Here is a 24,215-nt window from a genome sequence, read left to right as displayed (position 1 = left end):
CCGGCACATCTGGACGAGGGGCGAGGGGACAGAAAATGAGGTGGCTGGGGAGGTGGGCAGAGGCCAGGTCACGTGGGTCTCTGGGCACTGTGCTCCAGCTCTGATTTCACTGTGGAGCTGTGGGAGCAGTATAAGCCAGCAAGGGACAAAGCCAGCTGGAGTTCTGAAAATACTAGCTGTTTGGTGCAGTCAGTCAGTAGCTGAGATGAAAGAAGAAATGATTCATAAAAGAAATGATTCAAATAAGAATTAATATCTCAGTGGTACTCAAAGGCTCAAAGGGATTGGTACCACCCCTTGAGATGTTTCAGAAATGTGGGGGACAGTTTTTGGTTGACAAAACAGTCGGTGCTGGCCTCTGCTGGTATTGAACGGGCGGGGCCCAGGGGTACTAATCATCCAACCACAAGTGAGCTATTCCTCTATAATGATGAATGGTCCTGCATTCCGCCTGACTGTTGAATGCTCCCATCAGATAGGAACGAAGGTAGAACAAACTGCTGATGGTCAACTAAGTCTAGATCCTAAATCTGTTTTTCACATGTATACTCTTAAGTGTGTTTGGCATGTTTCTAGGGAGCACTTACCCGTCCCAGCTCCTTGTCCTCCAAGGCCAGGACTCCCGTGCTCTCCGTGAACAGCTTCACCTTCACAGCGGGCAGTGCGTGGGTTGTAGAGAAGTCACCCTGGGTGCCCCAGCTGTGGACGGAATCAGAGAGGTCACTGGCGAGCCCTCCACTGTCACAATGCTCAACTTAGCCCTGCCTTCCTCTTGGGTTGGGTGAACACAGGGTTAACCTGAGGCATTATCACTGGCTGTCACATCCCTCTTCCCTCCCCTCCCAAGCTGCCAGAATGACAGAAAGTGTTAATTAACTTGTTAGACAAATGCAAGACAGATGCTCAGAAAGTTGCCAGGGGTCTTCACAGAGCACTAGAAGGAATCACTTGGAATTAGCATGAAATCAAGTTGGTGAGAACTTTGTCCCATGCACTTGCTTTTCCCACAAACTACTCCAGGGTAACTGCTAACATTTTCTTATAGCCAGGAATCAATCCCTAGTTCTTGGGAACTGCTGCTCTAGATTTTGAGATGGTACTTCCTCTGGCCGGACCTAACATATGACTTTACAATGAGACCTCACTAATAGGGGGTTGGGAGGGAGTCCTATTTCCACTGACATTCAAAGATATGTTGACTAGAGCGATGGCTGAAGCTTAGCCCTGATAAAAAGGAATGAAGGTGGAAGGAGGTGATGAGGGAAACCCCCTTCCCCACTCACCAATCTCTGGGAACCACAGTGGATCTCCCGAGAGGGGAGCCCCTGGTTGACCCGGCATTTGCCAGTCTGGGTTGACATGAGCCCCTGGTGGGCCCCTGACATGTGACCTTTTCATTCATTCACATGATTCTCACAGAGCCACTTCCATCCACTCTGTACCCAAAATAGTGTGATCTTCTTAAAGTGCTGAGTGGATTACACTGAGCTGCTGCCCTAAACCCTTCCGTGGAACCTGCTCCATCGTATGGGGGCCATCCAGACCCCGGGTGTGGTCTCCCCGCCATCCACCAGAGGGTCATGGGCTCTCCATCATGCCACCTCCGGGCTGCTGTCTGCACAGTTCCATCTGCTTGCAGTGTTCTCTCCACCCTACTCCTCGCCTGGCTAACTCTTCAGGGCTCTGCTTAAATCACTTTCCCAGAGAATATGTCCCTTGAACTCCCAGTCTCAATTTGGTGCCAGTGTTAAACTCTCTTGAACGTACTGTTTAATTTTCTTTCCTAAGAATCACAGATTTGTAATGACTGATTTACTGTGGTGATTGTTTAGTAACTGAATCCTCTCATATTCTGTAAGCTCCATAAATGCATGACTGTGTATTTTGTTTATCTTGCATTACCGCAGTACTGAGCACACAAAAGAAACTTAACAAATATTTGTTGAATAAATAAATTATGCAAATATATATTCTTTTACAGAATTAGGAAATAGGAATAGATATAATTTTCTACAGAAATGTTTCTCAGTTTGCCTAGGTAATGGTCAATTTCCATATTATAGATTACTCACTGAACATTATTTTTAATGATTGTAATATTATGGATGCATCATAATTTATTTAACCATTGCTCTATTACTGAGATTGGGTTGGACATTACTTTTTAACTTCATTTCTGTGTATTTCCTTGGGAATCAGGGAGTTAGATGGGAGATCATTTCTTCATTCATTCATCAACAAACACGGTAGTGCTCCTACAATGTTGTGGGAACTGCGCTCATCAATGATGATTTTCATGGTTTGGAAGTGATCATCCATTTCCAAAATGCTTTCCACACAGGTGGTGACTATCCTCCTACCATATGGGAAGGAGAGTGCAAATCACATGGCTTTTTGCCTCCTCTGGGTGTTCCTATTCGTTTTTTCTTCTGGCCAATTTTGTCACTGTTGTTTTCATGGGCATTTTTGTGGTAAATAGCAGGCTTCACTATTTTACTCTATGTTTGCTGGCTGTTTGTAATTCTTCATTTGTAAATGATGGAACCCTGGCTTCTAATCTCATGGTTGTACACAAGAGGCTAAATCTCACTAACTTAACTCAAAAACATGAGGTACCTAGAGAGCTGGTAAGAGAGCCCCAAATGGAGACAAGGGGCCGTCCAGCTCGACGGGGGTCCAAGTGTTTGAGAACCACTGAGACAACACCACAGTCACAGAGAGAAAGGCAGAGGACATGAAGAGGACGTGAGCCAGGACAATCAGCAACAGGCTTCAAATGCAACAGCAAAATGTGAGATGTCCAGATGGAAGCAGCTCATGTTGGTCATCAGCTACTGCAGCTACTCCCAAGCTCCTAAGATGGGGAGCCTCTGTCCTAGCAAAGGCAACATGGCAAGGCGTAAGGTTTTGAACCCAACACTCTTCATTCAAATCCCGTTAAGTCACTGACAAATTGTAGGACTTGGGCGAGTCAATGTCCCTGAGCTTCAGTTTTCTTAGTGATAAAATAACATAATTTCAGAGAATAGTTATAAATAGCAGCAGGCTTGGAACAGGGTAAGAGCCCCTCAAACTCTAACTACCTTCTTTACCCAAATAATGATACATAGATGTATTCTAGAAACCATGACACTCACTGATCTTTTGCATTATTCATTCAACACATATAAATTAAGCACTTATTAAGTATCTGACCCTTTGCTAGCAAACAAGAGGGACTTTACCCTTCCTACTACACAAGTTAAAAAGTTCATACTGTGCCCATTTCAAAGATGAGAAGACTGAGAACTTCAAGATCTTGTCCATTTTATTCCAGTGAACTGTGATCAGTTTGGGCTGGAACCCAAATCTCTTAATTCCCATTTATAGCTCTTGCTATTAATGTTGTAATATTCAACAAGTATTATTAACAATTTGGCAGTGATCATTACTATTTATGATTAATTGTGCTATGAATTTCTTTGGGCATTTATCATGCTTAGTCAAGGAAATAAGGAAGATTCCTGCTGGAAACCAAGAGTGTTCCAAAATGAGGTGCTCTATCACGGTCACAAAGATGCCTTGATCCCAGGTCCCTGGGCATTCCTCACACTGAATCCCTGGGACACTGTCCTGGACACTGGTGTGTAAGGATTTTTCTGGCCTGTTCGGTGGGCATAAACCCAGTCTGCCTGGACCCCTGGTGCCACCCAAGGCTCCTCAGCTCATGAGGCATTCAACATGACTCAGACCGTGGGGCAGGGCAAGGTCTCTGAGACCCCATCAGCTGGATGGAGTTCAAGCTGCTGGAGGCTGTCCTGACAACTCTGTCCCTTTGACCAGTAATTTCTTTTCCCTTCCACCAGGCTTGCAGCTGTGTCCCTGGCTTCCTACCATGACCCTTGGCTCACCTCAAGTTGCTTGGTTGCTTCTGACTCCCAGCTTATCCCCCAGATTTCAAAATGGTGACCCGGCCCAGTGGAGCAGGAAAAAAGAGAAAGCCCTCAGCGTAATCAGGACCAGCTACATTATTTCCAGGGTCTGGTGCAAAATGAAAACGTGGGTTCTTTGTTCAAAAGGCAGGAAAAAGTGCCCTTAAAGACACTAAAATACAGTGTTTTCCTTTCTCTGCGTATTTCCTCTGTTCAAACACATGCATGTTATTCCATAAGACCCCACTTAACTGACTCAAGGTCAAAGATAAAAGAATTAAGAATTTCAAGATAGGAATGAAGAGCATGAATGATACCAAATGGTCTGCGTCTGGGGCCTGTGCAGCCACAGGGGTCACAAGCTCATGAATCAGGCTCTGAGCCCAAGGCCACCCAGTCTGTTTAGTGTGGTCAGAGAGCGGGCGATGGTGGTGGTCGGGGGGAAGGTCACCACAGTCACAGGACTCTGTGAAAACTACTCCCAGCTCCTTTTGGCAATGCTTCCTATTAGGAGGTGCCCCAAGGAGATTTACTTATCAGCTCCTTCCCTGCCCCTCTCCTCTCTGGAAAAAAAGTCATGGAAATGTTCACTCCTTGTCTTTTTCCAACCATGGAAAAGACCTGACTGTAAGAAAAACTGCTATTATTTCTTGAGAGCTTAGTATGTGCTGGTCACACATACCTATGGTCATATGTGTATTTTTATCTTTTTAAGCTCGCTTGGTCATCCTGTGAAATGCTTATTATGATCTCCCCCCTAGCGACAGATGAGGAAACTGAGGCTCAGAGCGGACAGTCATGTGTCCAAGGTGACAGCAAGCAAATGCATTCTGGCTCCACCACCCAAACTTTTAGCCATGCTGCCAAACTGCCTTCCTCCCAAATGCCACCAACTTACTCCTTAGTGTCGGGATCCTGTTAACATCAACTACCTCTGTGACTCAAAGGCAGAGTTCTGTTTCAGAAGGGATGAGACCACTCTGAATTTATTTCACATGTTCAATATGCCTCACAGGGTGCTACATAACCTGCAGACAAATCAGTTCATGGTGGAACCTGGTCTTCTTGGTGGAGCCAAACACTGATAAATGCATCTGTTTCTCATGGTTGCCTTCTTCTCTGCTCATTTATTTTCCTTTGTTGAGCACTCACTGTGGCTATTAAGATGAATACCTCTTCTCCGAGCTTCACAGGACTGAAATAAAATTCCACTTTGATTGGAAAAGACCAGAAGTTGATAGTATTTATGGCAAGCGGCAGTTGGGAAGGTTAACTAAGTTCTCCCTGAACACAGGGTACATAAAGTCAAGTGGGTGAGGTGGCCCTCTTCTGAGATCTTATCACACCTGCTACTATACTCACACTGTACAATCAGCTCACAAAAGCACTAAAAAACAGTCACCAATTCAGTGCTTATTTTGCCAGGTTCTGGGCTGAGCACTTGTCTTTGATTATCTCATTTAATCCTTCTGACAGTTCTGTAAGGCATATCTTGTGATTACTGCCACTTGATCAGTGGAGAGGCTATGACTTGGAGAGGTTAAGTAACTGGGCCAGGGTTTCAGGCTATCCCAGAACTGGGCTTCAAAGAGTTTCTGATCCTAAAGCCCATGCATCAAACCATAGAGCTTGACTGCTTCTCCGTGACTCACTAAGCTGTATTAGAACTAACAATCATCTGTGTGTCCAGCTCCCTCTCTAGATGAATATCTTGGGGCAAGGAGCATGACTTTTTAAAAAAAATCTACTGTACCAAACACAGGGCCCAATACACAACAAACATTTGTTTAATGAGTAGGAAGATGTGACAAATTCAGAAAAGTTATGTCACCAGATTCAGGAGATTTTTGAAAAGATCAGACACAGGAGATACCCAAGGGTGTGACTGCCTACTTTAAGCCAAAGAGAGGGCTTTATCTCCTTGAGGATTAGCTGTGTTGTTGAAGCACCAACATTCTGAAGTGTAACACAGTGTCTGGGAACATGAAGAGAGGACCCAAAAGACATAGTAGCAAGAACAGCATTCTGAAGAGAAGGTCTTTGAAGGTCAAGAGTGGTTAGCTCATGAGGCCAAGGCCTGGAAGCAATGTGGGTGCCCACAGTATAATGTTGGAAAGTGTCACTGAGTTACCAAACGAACTCCTGTTATTACTTTTGGTCTTCTCAACCAGAAGCAACACAAGCACAGACTGCGAAAATGCAATCATCCACAGTGGCACCTCCAAATATGAAGGAACGTGTGTTGAGACATGTATGCTCACTCCAAAGCAAATACCTTTTGCAAGAGGGTGGAGAACAAAGAGAAGAACAGCTGAATAAACTATATGTGCCCTGGTGTTGGATGAAGCTCTGTCTGACTTCCATTGCTTAGGACTCAGACCTGTACTTTGCCCTCCTGTATTTAGAGAACACTTGCTGAATGTCTACCATGTGCAAATCACTTTGCTAGGTGTTGCTGTGGATCCAAAGATGAATGAGGTGTCAGTGCTGCCCTTACAGATGTTATATTCTACTTAGGGACAAGTCACGTCCAGAAATGACAACAGCTGTTATGTGTGAGTTGGAGCCTCGACTTTCACATCTGTAACTGGGGATAAGAACAGTACTGATCCTAGAGGATGGTGGAAGGTTAAGTAGGAGATAAGCTATTTGCATATACAGTGTTCAACTCAATACCCAGCACATGGAAAGCACCAAAAAAAAGTAAGCCTTCCATTTTAGGATTACAGACCACGGGTTGGTAAACTAAAGTCTATGGGTCAAGTCTGGCTGACTACCTGCTTATGTATGGCTGATGGACTAAAAATGGTTTTTACATTTTCAAGTGGCTAAAAATAATCTAAAGAGGAGTTATATTTTGGGACACATGAAAATTAGATGAAATTCAAATTTCAACGCCTTACAATAAAAGTTTTATTAGGACACAGCTACACTCATCCATTTACAAATAGCCTTCTGCACTTCAAAGCAGAGATGAGTAGTTATGACAGAGACCTTACAGTCAACAAGCTTCATTTATTGACTTTCTGGTTCTGTACTGAAAACGTTTGCTGACTCCTCCGACACACACAGTTCAATCACCAGCTCAGTCTAATGGAAATGTTTTTATCTTCATTAGCAGATTAGGAGTATGCTCACCAGAGCACACCCACAAAGACAAACTGTAAACACGCACTTGCAAGGAGAGCTCGCCGCATGGTGCTTCAACGTGCTGCCCGAAACCCTTCCCGGAGCTCGCACTAAGGCTCTGGGTGTACAGGAAACCTGGGGATTGGGTATCACCGGGTTTCAGACACGTGGTGCCCAAATGCTGCTTTCAGATCCACTTGAGCTGGCTGAGTCACTCAGCCACACTACATCATTATTAATATCAAATAATAAACAAGAGTAGCAGATGATTCATATTCGGGGAAGGATGGAGATGACTTTTAAAGTCACAGCACGTTATTTTTCCAAACCTGTTCCACGGCATTACTGCTTTGAAAATGAACGCTTTGATCTGGGATGGGGCAGAATAGGGGAGAGGGATGTGCTTGGGTGGAGGAAGGGAGGAATCTACGGGCAAAGCCACCTTCTACTGTGTGTTCAGAGAGCATCTGCTCCGTCGCAGTCCCATCTCTGTTTACTATTTAAAGCCTCTTATTTGCGGAAGCCTCCTCAGACCATATGTTATCAACAAATGTTGCTAATCAAATACACACAGTAATTTTCATTAGAATTTCCCCCACCCCCCTCATGAACAAAAAACAACATTTGCCACAAAGGGAATATACCTCCCAAAATGACAGTAAACATCCACTGCAAACCTCTGACAACAGAATGATATTTATGAATGCGTATGTGAGTAAGCCAAGAACACATCCATGTTAGGCAAATAAGGACCCTTGGAGAATAGGATTTTGTGCAGTTTGGTGTTGGGGGGGATGATGTCATTAGTTGCCATGGCAATGCTCAGCATAAGGCCATCATTCATGCCATGGAGACTAGATTTGCATTTATTCAAGGTATAGGGCTCATGCGAGCTGGGTGTTAGATTGGTATGGTTCATAAAATTAACTGTGGGCTTTAACAAGGGAGAAGTGTCATTTCAGGGAATCAAAGTCCCTTGGTCCTGTTGCTAAGAGGGATAAAGTTATTAATTGCCTGGAGACAACTACATTAAAATCTTTTGGCCTGCCTTTCAAGGCAGACGGCATGCTATTCTACATCGAGCGAATCAATTGTACCACCATGATGTGTTTCATGCAAACTAATTGATAGGATGTGACTTGGGGCCTTTAATGGACTAAAGCTAAACTCCCTCTTGTCTACACAAATGAGGTATCTACTTTGTAGAAATTGGGTTGTCCAGGAGGCAGAGGGATGGAGGCTCCAATCTGCCTACCTGACATTTCCACTGGAACAGTTCCTCTCCAGGAATCAGAAATCCAATGTGTCCAAACCTCAGCTTTAACTTTCTCCCCTCAAATCTGTCCTGCTAAGGCGTCTCCAGCGTAGTCAAAGGAACTGTCAGGCACTCATAAAAGAAAGGTTAGAAGTGCCAGAAAGAGGGTGGATGAGTAGACAGTTAGAACTTTACCAAGAACCAATTAATTACCCATATCTCTTTATTTGGCTTCTTGTCTGTCTCCTCCTGCAAGAATGTAAACTCCTGTGTCCCCACGATGTCTAAGGATGGCTGTATCCCTAACAACAAGCACAGCGCCTGGCTCGTGGTGCATGTCCAATAAGCATTTCCTGAAGGAATGGATTCAATGAATTGTGACTTTATTCACACTCATATTCACATTTGGAGATGAGATTCAAGTTCAAAGAGAAATTTAACAATGTTGGGTTCACCTGGACTTACATTCTTTGGCAAAGTGAAAGAGGAAGTACAGGAAAATTCTTTATCAAAAACTTTGTAAGAGTGGGGACCAAGCCCGTCACTATGGCAGTCCGGTGTTTAGCTCTGCCCACTGAAGAGGGAACACTCGATAAATGCCTGGGGAATGAAGGCCACAGGAGATCAAGTACAAAGGTCTGCCTATCAATCCTAGTTTTCTCATTAGCTTTGTGACCTTGGACAAACCATCAGACAAACAAGTTACTTATCTCTATAAAAAGGGCAGGGAAACTAATATTTTTTCATCCTAAAGATAGCTATATGATTTTGAGCATTTCTTTCTGATTCCTTACAGTTTTCATCTCTCTGCTTATATTACCCTTTTGTTCTTGTATGTTATCTACTTTTTTTTTTTTTTTTTGCTATTAGAGACCTTAGTATATTAATCATAGTTGATTTAAGTCTCCAGTCTGATAATTTCAACATCTTTACCGTACCTGAGCTTCACTCTGATACTTGCTCTGTCTCTTTGAACTGTGTTTTGTATCTTCCCATCATTTTTGGTGAAAGTGGCGTACTGGGTAAACGGAATCCCCTGTGGCTCCAGGAGCAATTTCTTTTCCCAGTCTTTGCTCCAGTAGGCTACGATTCTCTGTCCGTCTCTCTAAATTTGGGTGCAGTGGTTTTCCCTGTGACTTACATTCTTTGATGGATCTAAGGACAGTTGCTGATATTCTGTTTGTTTAGCCTTTTTATTATTTTGACAACAAAACCCATGCCTTCCAAGCTCTTGACATTCCAGACCAGAAACCAGAAATTCACTAAGAGCCTGGATCTGTCAAGATCCTATCCAGCTGTGAGAACCAAGGCTGCATTCCTTACTGGAGGCTGACTCAGAAGAAAATATACAGATGGTCAAAAAGACAATCTAAATGGGAAACTCAAGGCTGGAGTTAAGGAAGAGAATGGTGTGGCATTAGGGTGGATGGGGTGGTATGCAGTGCTGGTGCAGTGGGGTGGCGTGATCCTGGGGCTGGGAGTCATGGGGTTTGCAGGGCTGGGAGGACATGTCAGGGGCTAAATCACGAAGATGACAATACCTCATATGACTTGAGTGGCAGGGTTGGAGTTTGTGGCATGGAATAAAGATATCCTCTATCATGATGAAAGGGGGTGAGTTTCTGTCATTTGAAATGATGGCTGTCTCCCCATTCTGAAGTTCTCCTGCATCTCTAGCAACTAGCTGTCTTTCTCTGTTTATTCTATGGTCCTATGGACCATTAGAAAAAGTGAACTGTTCACTCCATGGTAGACACCAAAAAGATGCTTGCAGGAGCCTGCTGAGAATATGTTCATTCACTTTCTTCTCTCTGTGACTCAGCTGGCCAACCCTTATTTAATTTCCCACACTACGCTTTATCCTATAATTGCTCTGGTAACCTGAGCCGCTTATTTGGGTTGCAACCTGTGATTCTCATAATAACTGGGAGGACCTGTGTCTTTAGAACTTGACCCTGCCTTAGAACACCTTGCAGCTTCCAGAAGATTTACAGGTATACAGTCAGGGAGACTAACGCTGTCAGAAAACCTGGCCAGGGGAATTACAAAGTGCATTGCAAACCCCTTCACACTCTGTTAGTTCTACTAAGAACCTGGACCAAATGATGAAAAACAACTAGGAGAGACAGAGCAACAGACTGAGTGGACTGAGGCCCTGATGATCACTGCGGCCAAGCTCCTCATTTACAAATGAGGAAGCTGGAGCAGTGGAGATGAATTTTGAAGGCAGGCTGTTTAATTTCTATCATTTCACAGTTCATTATATCAGGCAAATGAGTTCGTCTCTCAGAGTTCAGTTTTCGTGTCTGTAAAATGGGCACATTATGAGTATCTACCTTATAGTGCTTCCTACTTGCCTGTCCCCCAATTAAATGAGAGAAGCACTGACAGCTCGCATTATCTATGGGGTTCAGGATTAAGAGAGCAGGCCTGAGAGTCCAGCAACCTGGGTTCTACACCAAGCTGAGCCACTGAGTGGCTATCTGAGTGACTTTAAAGAGCTGACTGAACGTCTGTGGCCTCCATTTTCTTACTTGTAAAATGAGGACATTAATAATGCTTCCCCCTTAGCATGCCCTTGTTAGAATTAGGTGAGAAAAATGCTTCCCAGTCTAGTCATCAATAAGACCTCCACAATTATTTAGGACATCTCAGAAACACACAACAGCACTCCCACTGCCGGCAACAGAATCAAACATCAGGTTATGAGCTGACCTTGCAAGTGTTTTCAAAACCATCTGGGCAATGACTTTTGTGTTTTCTCAGCCTGCGGACGATAAAATTGGGACTTGAATTTGGGTTGATTATTTTGGCAGCAATGGCACAGGACTAAGAGCTGAAAACAAACAGTCATTTTCTCAAGACTTCCTTTTCTCAGGAAGGGCCTGAAATACCTCCTCTTACCCTCATCCTGTTTATTATCCTTCTCTGGCTTTGTCTTGACCCTGGGGTGAGGGGCCGTGTATCAGACTATTATTCAAAGGGATTCACTCTATCCTGCCTTCTCCAGGAGAAAGGCTTTCTTCCTGCCCCACTGGTGTTGGGTTTGTCCATGTGACTACTTGCTCTGGCCTCCTTCTGGGCAGAGTATCTAATCCCCAAATTTGACTCTGAAACTGCCCAGGTGACTTTCCTGGGCCAATGGGGTATTAGCAGATGTGATGGAAGCAGGGGCTGGAAATGTGCTTGAATGGTTGGGCTTATTCTCCTGAGCCTCTGTCATCATTGTGAGTAGAGTTTCCTCCAGGCAGCTCTGAACCTTCAATCTGGATCCCACAGTGATCTACCTGGAGTAGGACTGAGCCCAACCCAGAAAGAGGAGCCAAAGCCAACCAGACCCACAGCTGAGGCAGAGCCACCCAGCTGAGCTTGGTATGAACTGGCTAACCCCCAAGCAATACACACATGAGTGGACGAAATAAATGACTGTGTTTTTAGCTATTGAGTTTTGTGATACTCTGTACACGGCAACAGATCACTGATACAGTGCCTTCATTTGGTGCTTAATCACATCATCCTCGTTCTATGTCATATAGAATGGTCTGGAGCCCTCAGCTAGGACAGTACATATGGGAGACCTCACACACATCTCATAGTCCTTTCATATTATTAAAAAGTCTATTGCAGTCACTCAATAAATACCCATTTAAAAACCTTGTTGCTTTGAAAAAAATAGTTCCCAGCTCATATGTCCTCATAAAACTACCTCTCTGTCTGCCAGTGTCAAATGAGGCTGTCTCTCCACTGCCAGTGGACTCAGGCCTGAGTGTGCTGGTGAAGGCTGCCACAGGCACTGACCAGGTCCCCTAGGGAGCAGGAGGGTCAGACACTTCCCAAGGCCAAGGCAGGCAGCCTGTGTCTCTCACACCACCTGCGGCCAAGCGCTCCCAGGGGAAGACTTAACCACATCAAAGGCATTCCAGATTAAGCCTCCCACATGGAAGGCGATGAGCGTCAAGCCAATCTCGGGGACACTTGAGTGCCCCCAACATTTGCGGCTCCGTCTGGGTGGGCATCCGAGTTATGGCGGGCACACAGAGGCAGCACTGGGGGTTCAGGGATGGCCACTGGGAGCATCGGCTGCCCTCCAAGCGCCAGTCTCTTCCTGTGAGACCTCCCAGCAGCCTCTGATAGATAGAGAGGTCTGTGGGAGCTATTGTTGGCTTTGCTTCCCTGGGCTGGGTTCCCGTCATCCCACAGAGGGGGATCTCCGAGGACACTGTTGTGAGCCGAGCTTGTCTCGTTCCCCCAGGGACTGGCTGGTGGATCTGTTCTTTTTTCTGTTTCACATTTGTGAGGAACCACCGGGAGTGGTCATGAATGCCAGGAGTCTTAGAGGGAAACGTTGAATAGGCCAGCTGGCCAAATGCCTTCCAGTAAGGACTGAGGTGTTGTCTTAGAGCACTGGGAAGACTGCTCTCGAGACCAAGTGTGATGGCACAGGTCCAGAAGGAAGCCAGAGACTTGTTCCTGAAAAGTGACAAATCTCATCTGTAGAGAAATATCACTACCACTCAACCATCCAAGGTGTACTGACACTGGCTTAGTGGGGTGAAAACACTGCCTACGTTTCCACTCAAATCTGGCTCTCCTTGCACTGACCACAGGGGTCCTCCACAGGGCCCAGCTACAATAATTTTGGAACTCCCACCCACACAAATACTAAGCATACTAAAAGGACTCCTCCATACCGTCTTGCCAAAAATATACACAAAGCTGAATGAAAGCTGAATTGACTTGCCATCGACTAGTGGACGTAGGGTAAATTTAAGAGACGTGTAATTCATATTATTTTTGATTTTGTAATTATCTTCAGTTTGGAGTTAAAATATTTCCTTTTGAGGTTTAGCTAATTTCTCATCCTCTTAAGGAACATCTGGGCCCCAGGCACTGTACCTCCTGGAGTCTAGCACGTAAGATGACTCTGCTGGCTAGACTGTCTCAGGCCCAGATGTAACTAGTAGTTCATGACTGGCACTTGCTTTTCACTCTGAAATAATACATCTGGGGATTTCCCTGGTGAGTCCACTGGCTAAGACTCCATGCTCCCAACGCAGGAGGCCTAGGTTCAATACCCATTCAGGGAACTAGATTCCACATGCCTCAACCAAGAGTTTGAATGCCACAACTAAAGATCTCACGTGATCTTTAGATGGACCTGGTGCAGTCAAATAAATAAATAAACATTAAAAATGATCTAAAAATAGCAGTAATAATCAATCTGAAGTCCCTGCAATTGACAGGAGCCAGGATGAGCTCTAACCCCCACTCAGTGCTGACTCGCTCACATCCTCCCAGTACAAATCGGCTTCCCATTATTTGCCCAGAAAAAGCAAGCAGGCAGATGCTGTCATCATTTTTTCCCACCCGCAAGGCCCACGTGTTCTCCTGTCTTAGTGCCATGGGAGACGTAAACAAAAAGCAGGGAACTCGGCCAGGTGTGCCTGAAAGGCTCAAAGCAAGAGCCAACCACTTGCCTCTGGACTAAGTTTTCTCACTGGCTCTGGGATTTGACAGTAAGAAAACCTCCTTCTTTAGCCTCCAGGATTGAGGAAGGTCATAACGAATTTCAGTGCTTCAGAAGACTTCACAAACGTTACTTATCTGCTTATAATGGAATCTATTTTTGTCCCTCTAGCATAACTGAGTCCTTCCTCCCTGCGTCCTCTCTGCCTTGTGTACGGAGGGACTCCAGCCTTGCAGTGAACCCCCTGGAGCCCGTCAGCTCAGGGCCCTTCCCCACGCTCTCCGCTGGCCGCTCTGTCAGGTTCCCACCACACTGAGGCTCAGCGCATTGGAAAACAGAGTGCAGAGAATATAGGTGCAGCCAGTGCGGAACCCTAATGGTGCTGAGGCTAGGAATGTGGGTTCTAATGGTCAGATGCTCTGGTTTTGAACTTGGTTCCATCTTCTAGAAGCTGTATCATCATGGGCAAGACACACTACCTCTTGGAGCCTCCGATTCCTCATCTGTAAACTGAGGATAAACAAAATACCTACCTCACAGGGTTATTACAGAGGATAAGCCGTATCATTCGGGTAAAGCGCCAGCACAGTGAACACATGTTTGGCTGAACAAAGTTAGCCACTGTTATTAACTGTGGGGTCCTGGAGGTGGCAGGGCTTTAAGGACCCTTTAGAAATTCATGTGTTGAACTTGGAGGTTTTCTTGAAGAAAGCCCTCATTAAACCTTCCTTTGGCACTCCTGGGTTGTCAGGAACAGCCAGCATTTACATACCATAAACTTCTCTGTACCTACACCATGATGGACTTGTTTGCAAATTTTTTAAACCAAGATAACTACCTAGATTCACTCAAATAGCAAGAGAAGCATGAGTTTCCTCTCCTGGCTCTCCTGCTGCTTCACGGGCCATGCCTCCTCACTCCCCTTTGCTGCTTTTTTCATCTTCTCTCCCCAGACCTTACACAGCCAGGCTTCAGTCTATGGACCTCTTCTCTGTCTGTATCACTGGTTCTCGTGGGGATGGTTCTGAGCCCCCAGGACACATTTGGCGATGACTAGAGACATTCTGGGTTGTCCTGAAGTGGTGGGAGCATGTACTGCTACCGGCATCTAGGGGGTAGAGGCCAGGGGTGCTGCTAAACGTTCTGCAGTGCACAAGAGAAACCTTAACAACAAAGAATTACCCAGCTCAAAGTGTCAGCAGCGCTGAGGCTGAGAAGTCCTGGCCTACACCAACCACACTAATGATGTCTCATAGGCACCCCCAACTTAATACGTTCAACACTCAACTCCTAATCTTACCCATTCCAATTCAAATCAGCTCCTCGGGTCAGCAATGGGCAAACCCATCCTTCCAATTGCTCTGTCCAAAAGCCTGGAGTCATCTGTGACTCCAGCAGATCTGCTGGTCCCTATACATTTTCAACGTATAGGCAGAATCTGACCACTTCTCACCATTTCACTCATCCAACCCTGGCCCAAGGCACTGTCATCTCCTCCCTGACTTATACACTGCCTTCTAATTTGTTTTTCTTCAACCCCTGTGTTCTCCAACCCCCCCAAAAGCCATAGTGATCTATTTTCTTTTCATTAATTTTTATGGGAGGACAGTTGCTTTATGATGCTGTGTTAATTTCTACCATACAGCTAAGCGCATCAGCTCTGTGTAAACACATAACCCCTCTGTTTAAGATTTAAGCCGCCACAGAGTACTGAGTTCCCTGGCTATACAGTAGGCTCTCATTAGAGCTTTGCTTCATACACAGTGGTGCACGTATGTCAATCCCGATCTCCCAATCCATCCCACCCCTCCCCCCTTGGTATCCATAAGTTGGTTCTCTATATCTGTATCTTGCCACAGTGATCCTTTAAAATGCAAGTCAGCTCTCATCATTCCTCTGCTCAAAACATTCCAGTGCTTCTCCAGCTCAGTCAAAATAATTGACAAAGTCTTCACTATGGCCTCCAAGGCCCTACAGGAGTTGGACTTGCATCGCCTCTGATCTTCCCACTTTCACTCTCATTCACTCAGCTCCAGCCCGCGCAGTCTCTTTGCTGTTCTTTGAAAACGCCGTGCACACTTCCACCCAGCATCTTTGCACGTGCTGTTCCCTAAGTCTGAAACGCTTCTCCCCCTCCATACCCTGGATGAATTACTCTCTTGGTTTCTTCTAGGCTCAGCCCAAAGTCACTTTATCTGAAGACTTCCTTGACCACCGTGTCTAAAAAAGAACATCCCCAGGCTCCTTATTCTCCTTCCCTGCTCCATTTTTATCCTCAGCGCTTATTGCCATCTGACACATATTTCACTTTTGTCTGTTTATTGCTCATCTGCCCCCACTAGAGGCCATACCCTGTGAAGAAGAATAGCTTTGGTCAGCTTTGTTCTCTGCCGTATCTGTATCAATACTAGTGACCTACACATTTTAGACACTTCACAAATGTCTGTTGAATAAAGAATTGATTCTGAAATAGTGCTACTGATGAGTTCTGATTTCAGAATAACTTTCATTACCAATAGAATATTCCAATTACTCTAGGCCAGCTAGAAATCTGTTCTATGCTGGGTAACCAGGGGAAGCTACTTAAAATCTTTGGGCCTCAGCTTCCTTATCTGAAAACTCATAAGACTTTCCATTCATAGATTGCTATGAGATTCCATGAAATAAAACACAGAAAGTATTTGACACAGTGTCTGTAACACATAAAACACTGAATAAATCATAATAGGCACAGTGATAACACTGGAGCTGTACTTGGGGAGTTTCTCTAGTGTATAGAAGGGCTCACTAAGAACTCCCCCTTTAGCTGCCCAACTGCAAAGACTTTGCTAGAGTGTTCCACCTGCCTCTTCCCTACCCATCCCCTGACAGACTTTCTGGGTCAGGTCCAGGGTTCCCCTAGGTTTCTGAGCCCTCTGACTCCACATACTTTAATTCCAATCAATTCAATAACAGATACAGGCCCTAACTGCTGTTGTCTACAATGGAGATGAATCACTGGGTGCCAGGCAGATGACTTCTGCCCTGGACTTGCAAGAATACAGGCAGGAGCCATAACAGAATTGGGGACAAAAGGGAACTGACTAGACAGCTGCCCTTGCTACTCTCTCTGAGTTTTCCAGTGAATGACAGCAGGCTTATTGATTTTGCTTCAATATTTCTCTTTTGTTGTTGGGTTTTTGTTGTTAATCTGTTCATTCATTCACAAACTCACCAATCACTCTATGTTGATCGCCATATGTGCCAGGCACTGTTCTAGGTTTGGGGCAAGAGTCAGTGAATAAGACAGAGAAGCTCCCCGCACTCACAAAGAAGGTTTTATCATTTGGGCCTGACAGATAATAACCAGATAAATAAGTGTGATGATTTCTGGGAAGGACAGACGCTGTGAAGATAGTAGAATAGAGTCACGACATGGAGAATACCGGGAGCAAGGCTACATTAGGTTGGATAATCAGGGGACAGACTGAGGACACGGTGCTTGAGCTGAGACCAGAGGGGAGGGTCTGCCATCAAGCTGCCCACGTCCTTCTTTGTCCCCCTCCTCCAGCGGAGTAAAGCGAGAATGAGGTGGGGTATCACGGCAGAAGGGAGGGGTCTAGGCCCTCGGTCTCCAGCTAATCCCTGGTACCCAGTATCCTGAAAATCCTCACCCAGTAAATGAATGAGTCTGGTTTGATATCCCCCTCTCTTTACTCCCTCCCTTTTCCCTAACTTCCTTCTTTTCTCCCTCCCTTTTCTCTCTCTCTGTCTCTCTGAAGACACTGAGTAACTTTGTTTAAGATCAGAATTCCCAGTATCTAAGTGTTTAAACCCTCCCCTCACGGGTTCCGGATTTATATAAATGATAAGACAATTCATGACCTCTTGAGTGCAAACTGTCACACAGTTTCAGCCCCTGCCCATGAAGGAGGGGAGCGGAATCAATACACACAGCTCTGCAGTTAAGTTTGAGCGTCACCCCCCTACAGAAGTCTGCATGCCTTTTTCCGCTGCCTGCAAACACCCCCTCTCCCTCTAATCTGCAGCTTAGGCTCTGGCAGTTCATCACAAGCACAATAAAATCAGGTTTATTCCCTTCATCAATCATCCAAGAAAATTTATAGAATTGTGGTCATTAATTTCATCATTTTAAGTGGAGGGGGAATAATAATTTCATTATCCACCATTATTGCTTATAAATTTTTATGAATTATTTGCATCATTAAAAATTCAACATGTGCCTAACATGAAAATGCAGAGCTGTCTGGATCAGACAGGCCTTTTTCTTCTTCTGTCAGGCACAGACATTGGTGATGTTTAGGGCACTGACATGTTCTCTTCCCTTCATACAGGGTGGCAGAAGTGGAGTTATGCTCTGAGAGAGAGTGAAAAAAAAAATGCCAGAAAATCATTAAGAGGCACAATGGATGACTGATATATGACTTAGCCCTTCCAACAGCAGTGATACTGAAGGATGGTTTAAAAGACTGACATATTCATACTTTACCATGAGGAGTTAGACAGCAATTTGATGGTCATGTGCAGGCATCTTGGCTTGGCTAGGGCTTTACCTTTAATAATGGATCATGTTACAGCACGCCTTGTGTATAATTCTATATTTCCTTATACTCTGTCACTGTCTTAGTCAGCGTGGGCTGCTCTAACAAATACCCTAGACTGGTAACTTAGACAACATTTATTTTGTTTGGCTACTCTAGAGTCTGGCAAGTCCTAGCACTAGCACGTTCAGTGTCTGGTGAGAGACTGCTTCCTGGTTATGTCTTCACTTGACAGAGAGATCATCTCTCCTTTGTCTCTTTTACCACCTAATTCCATTTATGAGAGCACCAGTCTCATAATCTAATTATCTCACAGAGGCCCTACTTCCAATTACGATCATGTGGGGGAATTAGGGCTTCAACATAAGAATTTGGAGGGTGACATGAACATTCAGTCCATAACCTTATGTCCCTGGACCTCTAAAATTCCTGACCTTCCTGACAGGCAAAATGCCATCCCCAAAGTTCCCCCTGAAACTCCGAAGTCTCATGTAATTATCATCAGGACACTGATTTAGCCAATGCTGATTCTGTAATAATGGATCACGTTACAGTGCATCTTGGGCTTCCCTTGTGGCTCAGCTGGTAAAGAATCCACCCAAAATGCAGAAGACCTGGGTTTGATCCCTGGGTTGGGACAATTCCCTGGAGAAGGGAAAGGCCACCCACTCCAGTGTTCTGGCCTGGAGAATTCCATGGACTGTACGGTCCATGGGGTCATAAAGAGTTGGACACAACTGAGCGACTTTCACTTTCACAGTGCATCTTGTCTGCAATTTTACATTTTTTGTATACCGTTAGCAATATTTATTAACTACAAATCTTTGACACGATGCTCAACACTGTATGGATATCATGTGCATGAATCCTTGCAACAACCCTATGATGTAAGTATGACTACTTCTATTTTACAGATAAGGTATTCTAGGGATTCACCAAGGCTGAGGGCTGTTTTTGAGTTGTCTAATTCCACAGGTATTTACCATGAGGTATAGTCCATCTGTATTTTGTTAGGTCTACATTTTACTAAAGTTGTTTGAGAAAAGTTCAGGATTTTTTAAAATTAAAAATAATTTTTATTCAAATGTGCTAATCCTGTAAAAAAATCTTGCAGAATGAGATATCTTACATTTTCTAATTTTATGATACCCTGTCACCCTGGGGGAAAATGTACGATCAATCTCTTGGAAAACATGAGTTGGTAATCTACTCTTTGCACATTACAAGCTTAAGTTCTGAGGTGCTACAAAGATGTCTGGCTCCCAGTTTTTGTCCTTGTTTGTTTGAAGAACAAAGTAATTTTCTGAACAATTAAAAAACTGCCCAGAGGAGCTAAATGGTTTAACATAGTTCAAGAAATGTCCCGAGGCAGAACACAGTCAGCTAATAAATGGATGACAGAGGTAATGAACACTGCGGTCCAGAAGACAGTGAGACTGATGTACTTCCAGTGATTTGAAAGTGCATCATGGTGCGCGCAGATGCAACTAGCAGCGGTCCTAAGAATTGGTAAAATGCAGATGTAGAGAACAAATATATGGATGTCAAGGGTGAATGGGGTGGGTGGGCAGAATTGGGAGATTGGAATTGACATATATACACTACTGATACTACTTATAAAATAGCTAGGGCTTCTCTGGTGGCTCAGCGGTAAAGAGTCCACCTGCTAATGGCAGGAGACACGGGTTTGATCCCTGGGTTGGGGAGATTCCCTAGAGGAGGAAATGGCAATCAGTCCAGTATTCCTGCCTAGGAAATCCCATGGCCGAGGGGCCTGGTGGACTCCAGTCCATGGGGGTCACAAAAATGTTGAACATGACTTAGTGACTAAACAACAACAACAAATAAAGTAGATAACTAATGAGGACATACGGATTAGCAAAGGGGACTCTACTTAATATACTGTGGTGAGCTAAACAGGAAGGAGGTTCAAAAGCGAGGGGAATGTGGTGGATTCGTTTCGCTGTATAGTAGAAACGAACCCAACACGGTAAAGCAGCCGTACTCTAATAAAAACCAGTTTAAAAAGTGGATAAAATACGGATGGGCAGAGGCCGTACACCGGGGAGGGGCAGTTGAAAGCACTGACACTAAAACTCCTTCAGGGGAGAGGGCGGCTGCTCAACAGGAGCTCTGTAACAGAAGCTCACACACAAGCAGGCGGTTCTCCACGTCCACGAGAAGGGATGGCAGTCACCGCAGATGGCTGACTGAGGCGTCTGGGTACACGGGAGGGATCTGTAGTCTGGGATGGTAAATGAACCATCACGAGGCAGGGAGAGATGGCCCAGAGAAAACGAGTGAACTCGGTAAGGTTTATGGACATCTGTTATTTTTCCTGCCCAACACTCCTGCCCCGGCCTCTAGCCACAGTGCTGTAATTCTGCCTCGGCAACCACCTCTCCCTGACCTTGGTTCCTATGGTTTGAATGAAGCTGACCCTACTCCTGAATTGACAGGTGGCCATTCTTGACACTGTATTTCCTAGGCTAGGATGACTGAATCAAGTGTGGATTTTTGACTCAGTCGATTAAGAGTCAGCTAAAATTTGGCTAAAAAACAAAGGACAGATGCTTCTCCTTTAGGGTTACTACATGCAGAATCCCCCTGCGATGCAGGAGACCCAGTTCAATTCCTGGGTCAGGAAGATCTGCTGGAGAAGGGATAGGCGACCCATTCCAGCATTCTTGGGCTTCCCTTGTGGCTCAGCTGGTAAAGAATCTGCCTGCAATGCAGGAGACCTGGGTTTGATCTCTGGGTTAGGAAGATCCCCTGGAGAAGGGAAAGGCTACCCACTCCAGTATTCTGGCCTGGAGAATTCCATGGACTGTATAGTCCATGGGGTTGCAAAGAGTTGAACATGACTGAGTGACTTTCACTTTCACTACATGCATAGAATGTAGCCCATGAACTATTGGCAACAACCAATTTGCTTCCATAAAGGAAGAGGTTACCTGAGAATGAAAACAATCCAAAGGGATACAGCTGAAGGAAGGAGAAACATTTGATGACACCATTTGAGCTTTAGGATCAAGCCATGCCGGCAGGCCTAGACACTTCAGTTAAATGAAATGATGGACTCCTGTCTCAGTCTAAGCCAGTTAGAATCAGAGTTCTGTTCACTGCAACAGAAGAAGTAAAGCAAAGTCCCAACTGACCTGCTTGTTGCTTCTTCATTTACTTCTTCCCACATTTCAATCATCTCTTCCTTTCAGGTGCCTGCAGCCTCATGATCAGAGTCTGACATTTTGCTTTTCAGCCTGCATTGGCGCTACTCTATTATTTGAGCATTTCTTTAGAATTCTTCTTAATCAAATCTACTTGCCCTGTGTTCTGTTCCTCCAGGTCCTTAACAGAATACAGATTAGTCAGAAAACACAAAATTTCCTTTATCTATCCCTTCATCTCATTTATTGGCCATCCCTAGGTTGGGAAGATACCCTGGAGGAAGAAACTGCAACCCACTCCAATATTCTTGCCTGGAGAATCCCCATGGACTGAAGAGCCTGGTGGGCTATAGTCCATGGTGTTGCAAAGAGTCGGACATGACTAAAGCGACTTAGCATAGCATAGCATAGCGTACAGTAGGCCTAGGCACTGTGCTCCATACTTGGAATATTAGGCAGGAAAAAGTCCCTGCTCTCATGGAGCTGCATGGCTAGATCAGTTGTACAATAACTTAATCTTACTTAGGTAACGACGACTAGGAATGATCTAACCCAGGCATCAGCAAACTATATCTTATAGGCTAAACTGGGCCTGCTGCTTGGTTTTGTAAATAGTTTTACTGGACACATCCATGCCTATTCATTTACACACCACATGTGGCTCCTTTCACATGAAAAAGGCAGAGCTGAGTAGCCGTGACAAAGACTGCAGAGCTTGCATTTGCTATATGGCTCTTCACAAAAAAGCATGCTGACCTGTGGCCTAACCTTCCTCCCAAGGTACAGCATATGTGCAGTGTAAGTGAAATCCCAAGAGATCTGGTGTTTCAGTTCAGTTCTTTTTAATGGTGGAGGTAAATTAACTGTATTGAACTCTTAGGAGAATGGTGGGCATGTCTGAAACACCACTCTGCAACCACTTTTTCAAAGTCACAGATTTTAAAAAACCCTATGCACTGTGCATTCTATCCCATTACATGGGTTTCATGTTTCAATACAAAAATCTTTCCAATTTTATCAGTAAGCTGGTTTAACAGGAAGATGCTCCTTGTTGAACTCTGGGACTTTGGGATCCATGCATGTTCCAGCTGGAAAAGCATTGCCTGCGTTCAAAATAGCATGTCTCTAAAGCGGGGCTGTTCCAGTCAAGGCTTTGGGGAGGGTAGGCGTTCTTTAGCTTCTGTAGCACTTCTGCCACCATCAAAGGCATGACAGCAATCAGAAATGCCTGTGCTTTGGAGTGAGTTCTGGCCCCAGCATCTGCTCCTTCTGTCTCTTTGGAGTACTGAGAATTTACAAGGCCCTGAAAAAAATTTTCGGTGTCCTATTCTTGTAGTTTTTGGGGAAGCGTTACAGTTTTTCTAATGAGAGGAGACATTCAAATATTATTCCTTAAGCTGTGTTTTATGTCCTTCCCCCAGTGACCTTTCTGTTACAGCTCATCAATACATTATTTGTGGACAGAGACTGCTTATGGACACATCTCTTGGTTTGAGGTTATGATTATGGATTTTTTGTTGCCTTTATTTATTTGTTGGGCATGTTTGGCTGTAGAAAAATCGTTTTGTATGGATGGAGCATTACACTCTTACCGATGTACAAAAAGGTACTCATTATTTATTGGGTGCTATTGATTGCTTTTTTACTCTTGGACAACTGGGAATCTGTTTATATTGTTAGGTTTTGTTTACCTCTATTGAAAAAAGAATCGCTTAGCAAGACAGACTCAGTTCCTTCCTCCTGGAAGGGTAAGGATGCTAGGTAAGCCTGAGGGACTGTTATCATTCAGGGCTATCGAATGGCTCACTCATGAAAGACTCTGACTGAGGACCTACTATGTGCTAAGCACCGTGCCTGAAGGATCTCACTGAATTGCTACCCCTGTCATCAGAAGGTACAGTCTTCACCCCCCAGTTTACAGACCATTGATATGCTCAGTCTTTAAGCAACTAGATCAAGGTCACTCTACTAAACAACAACAATAATAGTAAATCAACACAGCTCATTATGCTGCATGCTGTGCTGAACACTTTAAACCCGGTGTCTTATTCCATCATGGCAGCAGCTTTAGAGAGCAGGTACCATTACCACTGCAGTGTATGGAGTAGGAAACGGGGCTCAAAACATTAGCCCCGTTAGAGAACCTGCCTGCAGGTCACCAGAGTAGTGAGCAGGGAGGCTGAGACTCCAGCCCCGACAGCTTGACCTCAGAGTCATCTTTTCAGAAAGCCATGCTAACATTCATGTCTTATTATCAGAAAGTGAAACTGGAATCCAATAAGTGTGGCGCCTGCTGAAGTGAAAACCCTTCTACCCCAGCAGTGCCGGCCTTGAGCAGCCGCTGGACTGGCACCTCTGGCCTGGCCTTCCTGACACTGAGCAGGAATTCCTGCGTGGAAGAGGAAACCCAATGCCCCTTGCCTCTCTCAGGATGCTGGGCGCTAAGTCAGAAGGAGCACGGGATGCAGAGTTTGGAGGCCTGGGTTCCCGCCCCCACTAGCGTCCCATGCAACTCTGAATACGCTCCAGGCTTACTCTTTGATCAGCCACTCCATCTGTACAGCAAGGGGTTGGCTGGGAGGACCTTAACCCTCCCTTCTGGGTCCAGCATCTCTGCTTCTGTCATTTAATCTCTGCCCAAGATATTGGAGATCTTCCTGTGACTTCCGTATGAATACAAAATATAGACAAATCTCTGGATGTGGGGCAGTCACAGAGTTTTCTAGGAAGTGGATGTTGAATGCT

General features: G+C 44.9%; 1 protein-coding gene across 11 annotated transcripts in view; it reads right to left on the bottom strand.

Annotated features, from left to right (window-relative positions):
- Nucleotides 1-24,215, bottom strand: part of CADPS (calcium dependent secretion activator) — a 473,148-nt gene that overhangs the window by 185,176 nt on the left and 263,757 nt on the right. For all 11 annotated transcript variants that reach the window (XM_043886632.1, XM_043886637.1, XM_043886641.1 and 8 more), the window contains exon 7: nt 588-699. In XM_043886632.1, coding sequence (XP_043742567.1) covers nt 588-699 — 112 coding nt within the window. The remainder of the gene's footprint in view (nt 1-587; nt 700-24,215) is intronic.

The sequence above is a fragment of the Cervus elaphus genome, chromosome 24 (genome assembly GCF_910594005.1).
Source record: "Cervus elaphus chromosome 24, mCerEla1.1, whole genome shotgun sequence".
Classification (NCBI taxonomy): Eukaryota; Metazoa; Chordata; class Mammalia; order Artiodactyla; family Cervidae; genus Cervus; species Cervus elaphus.
This window is presented reverse-complemented; position numbering and strand designations above follow the sequence as displayed.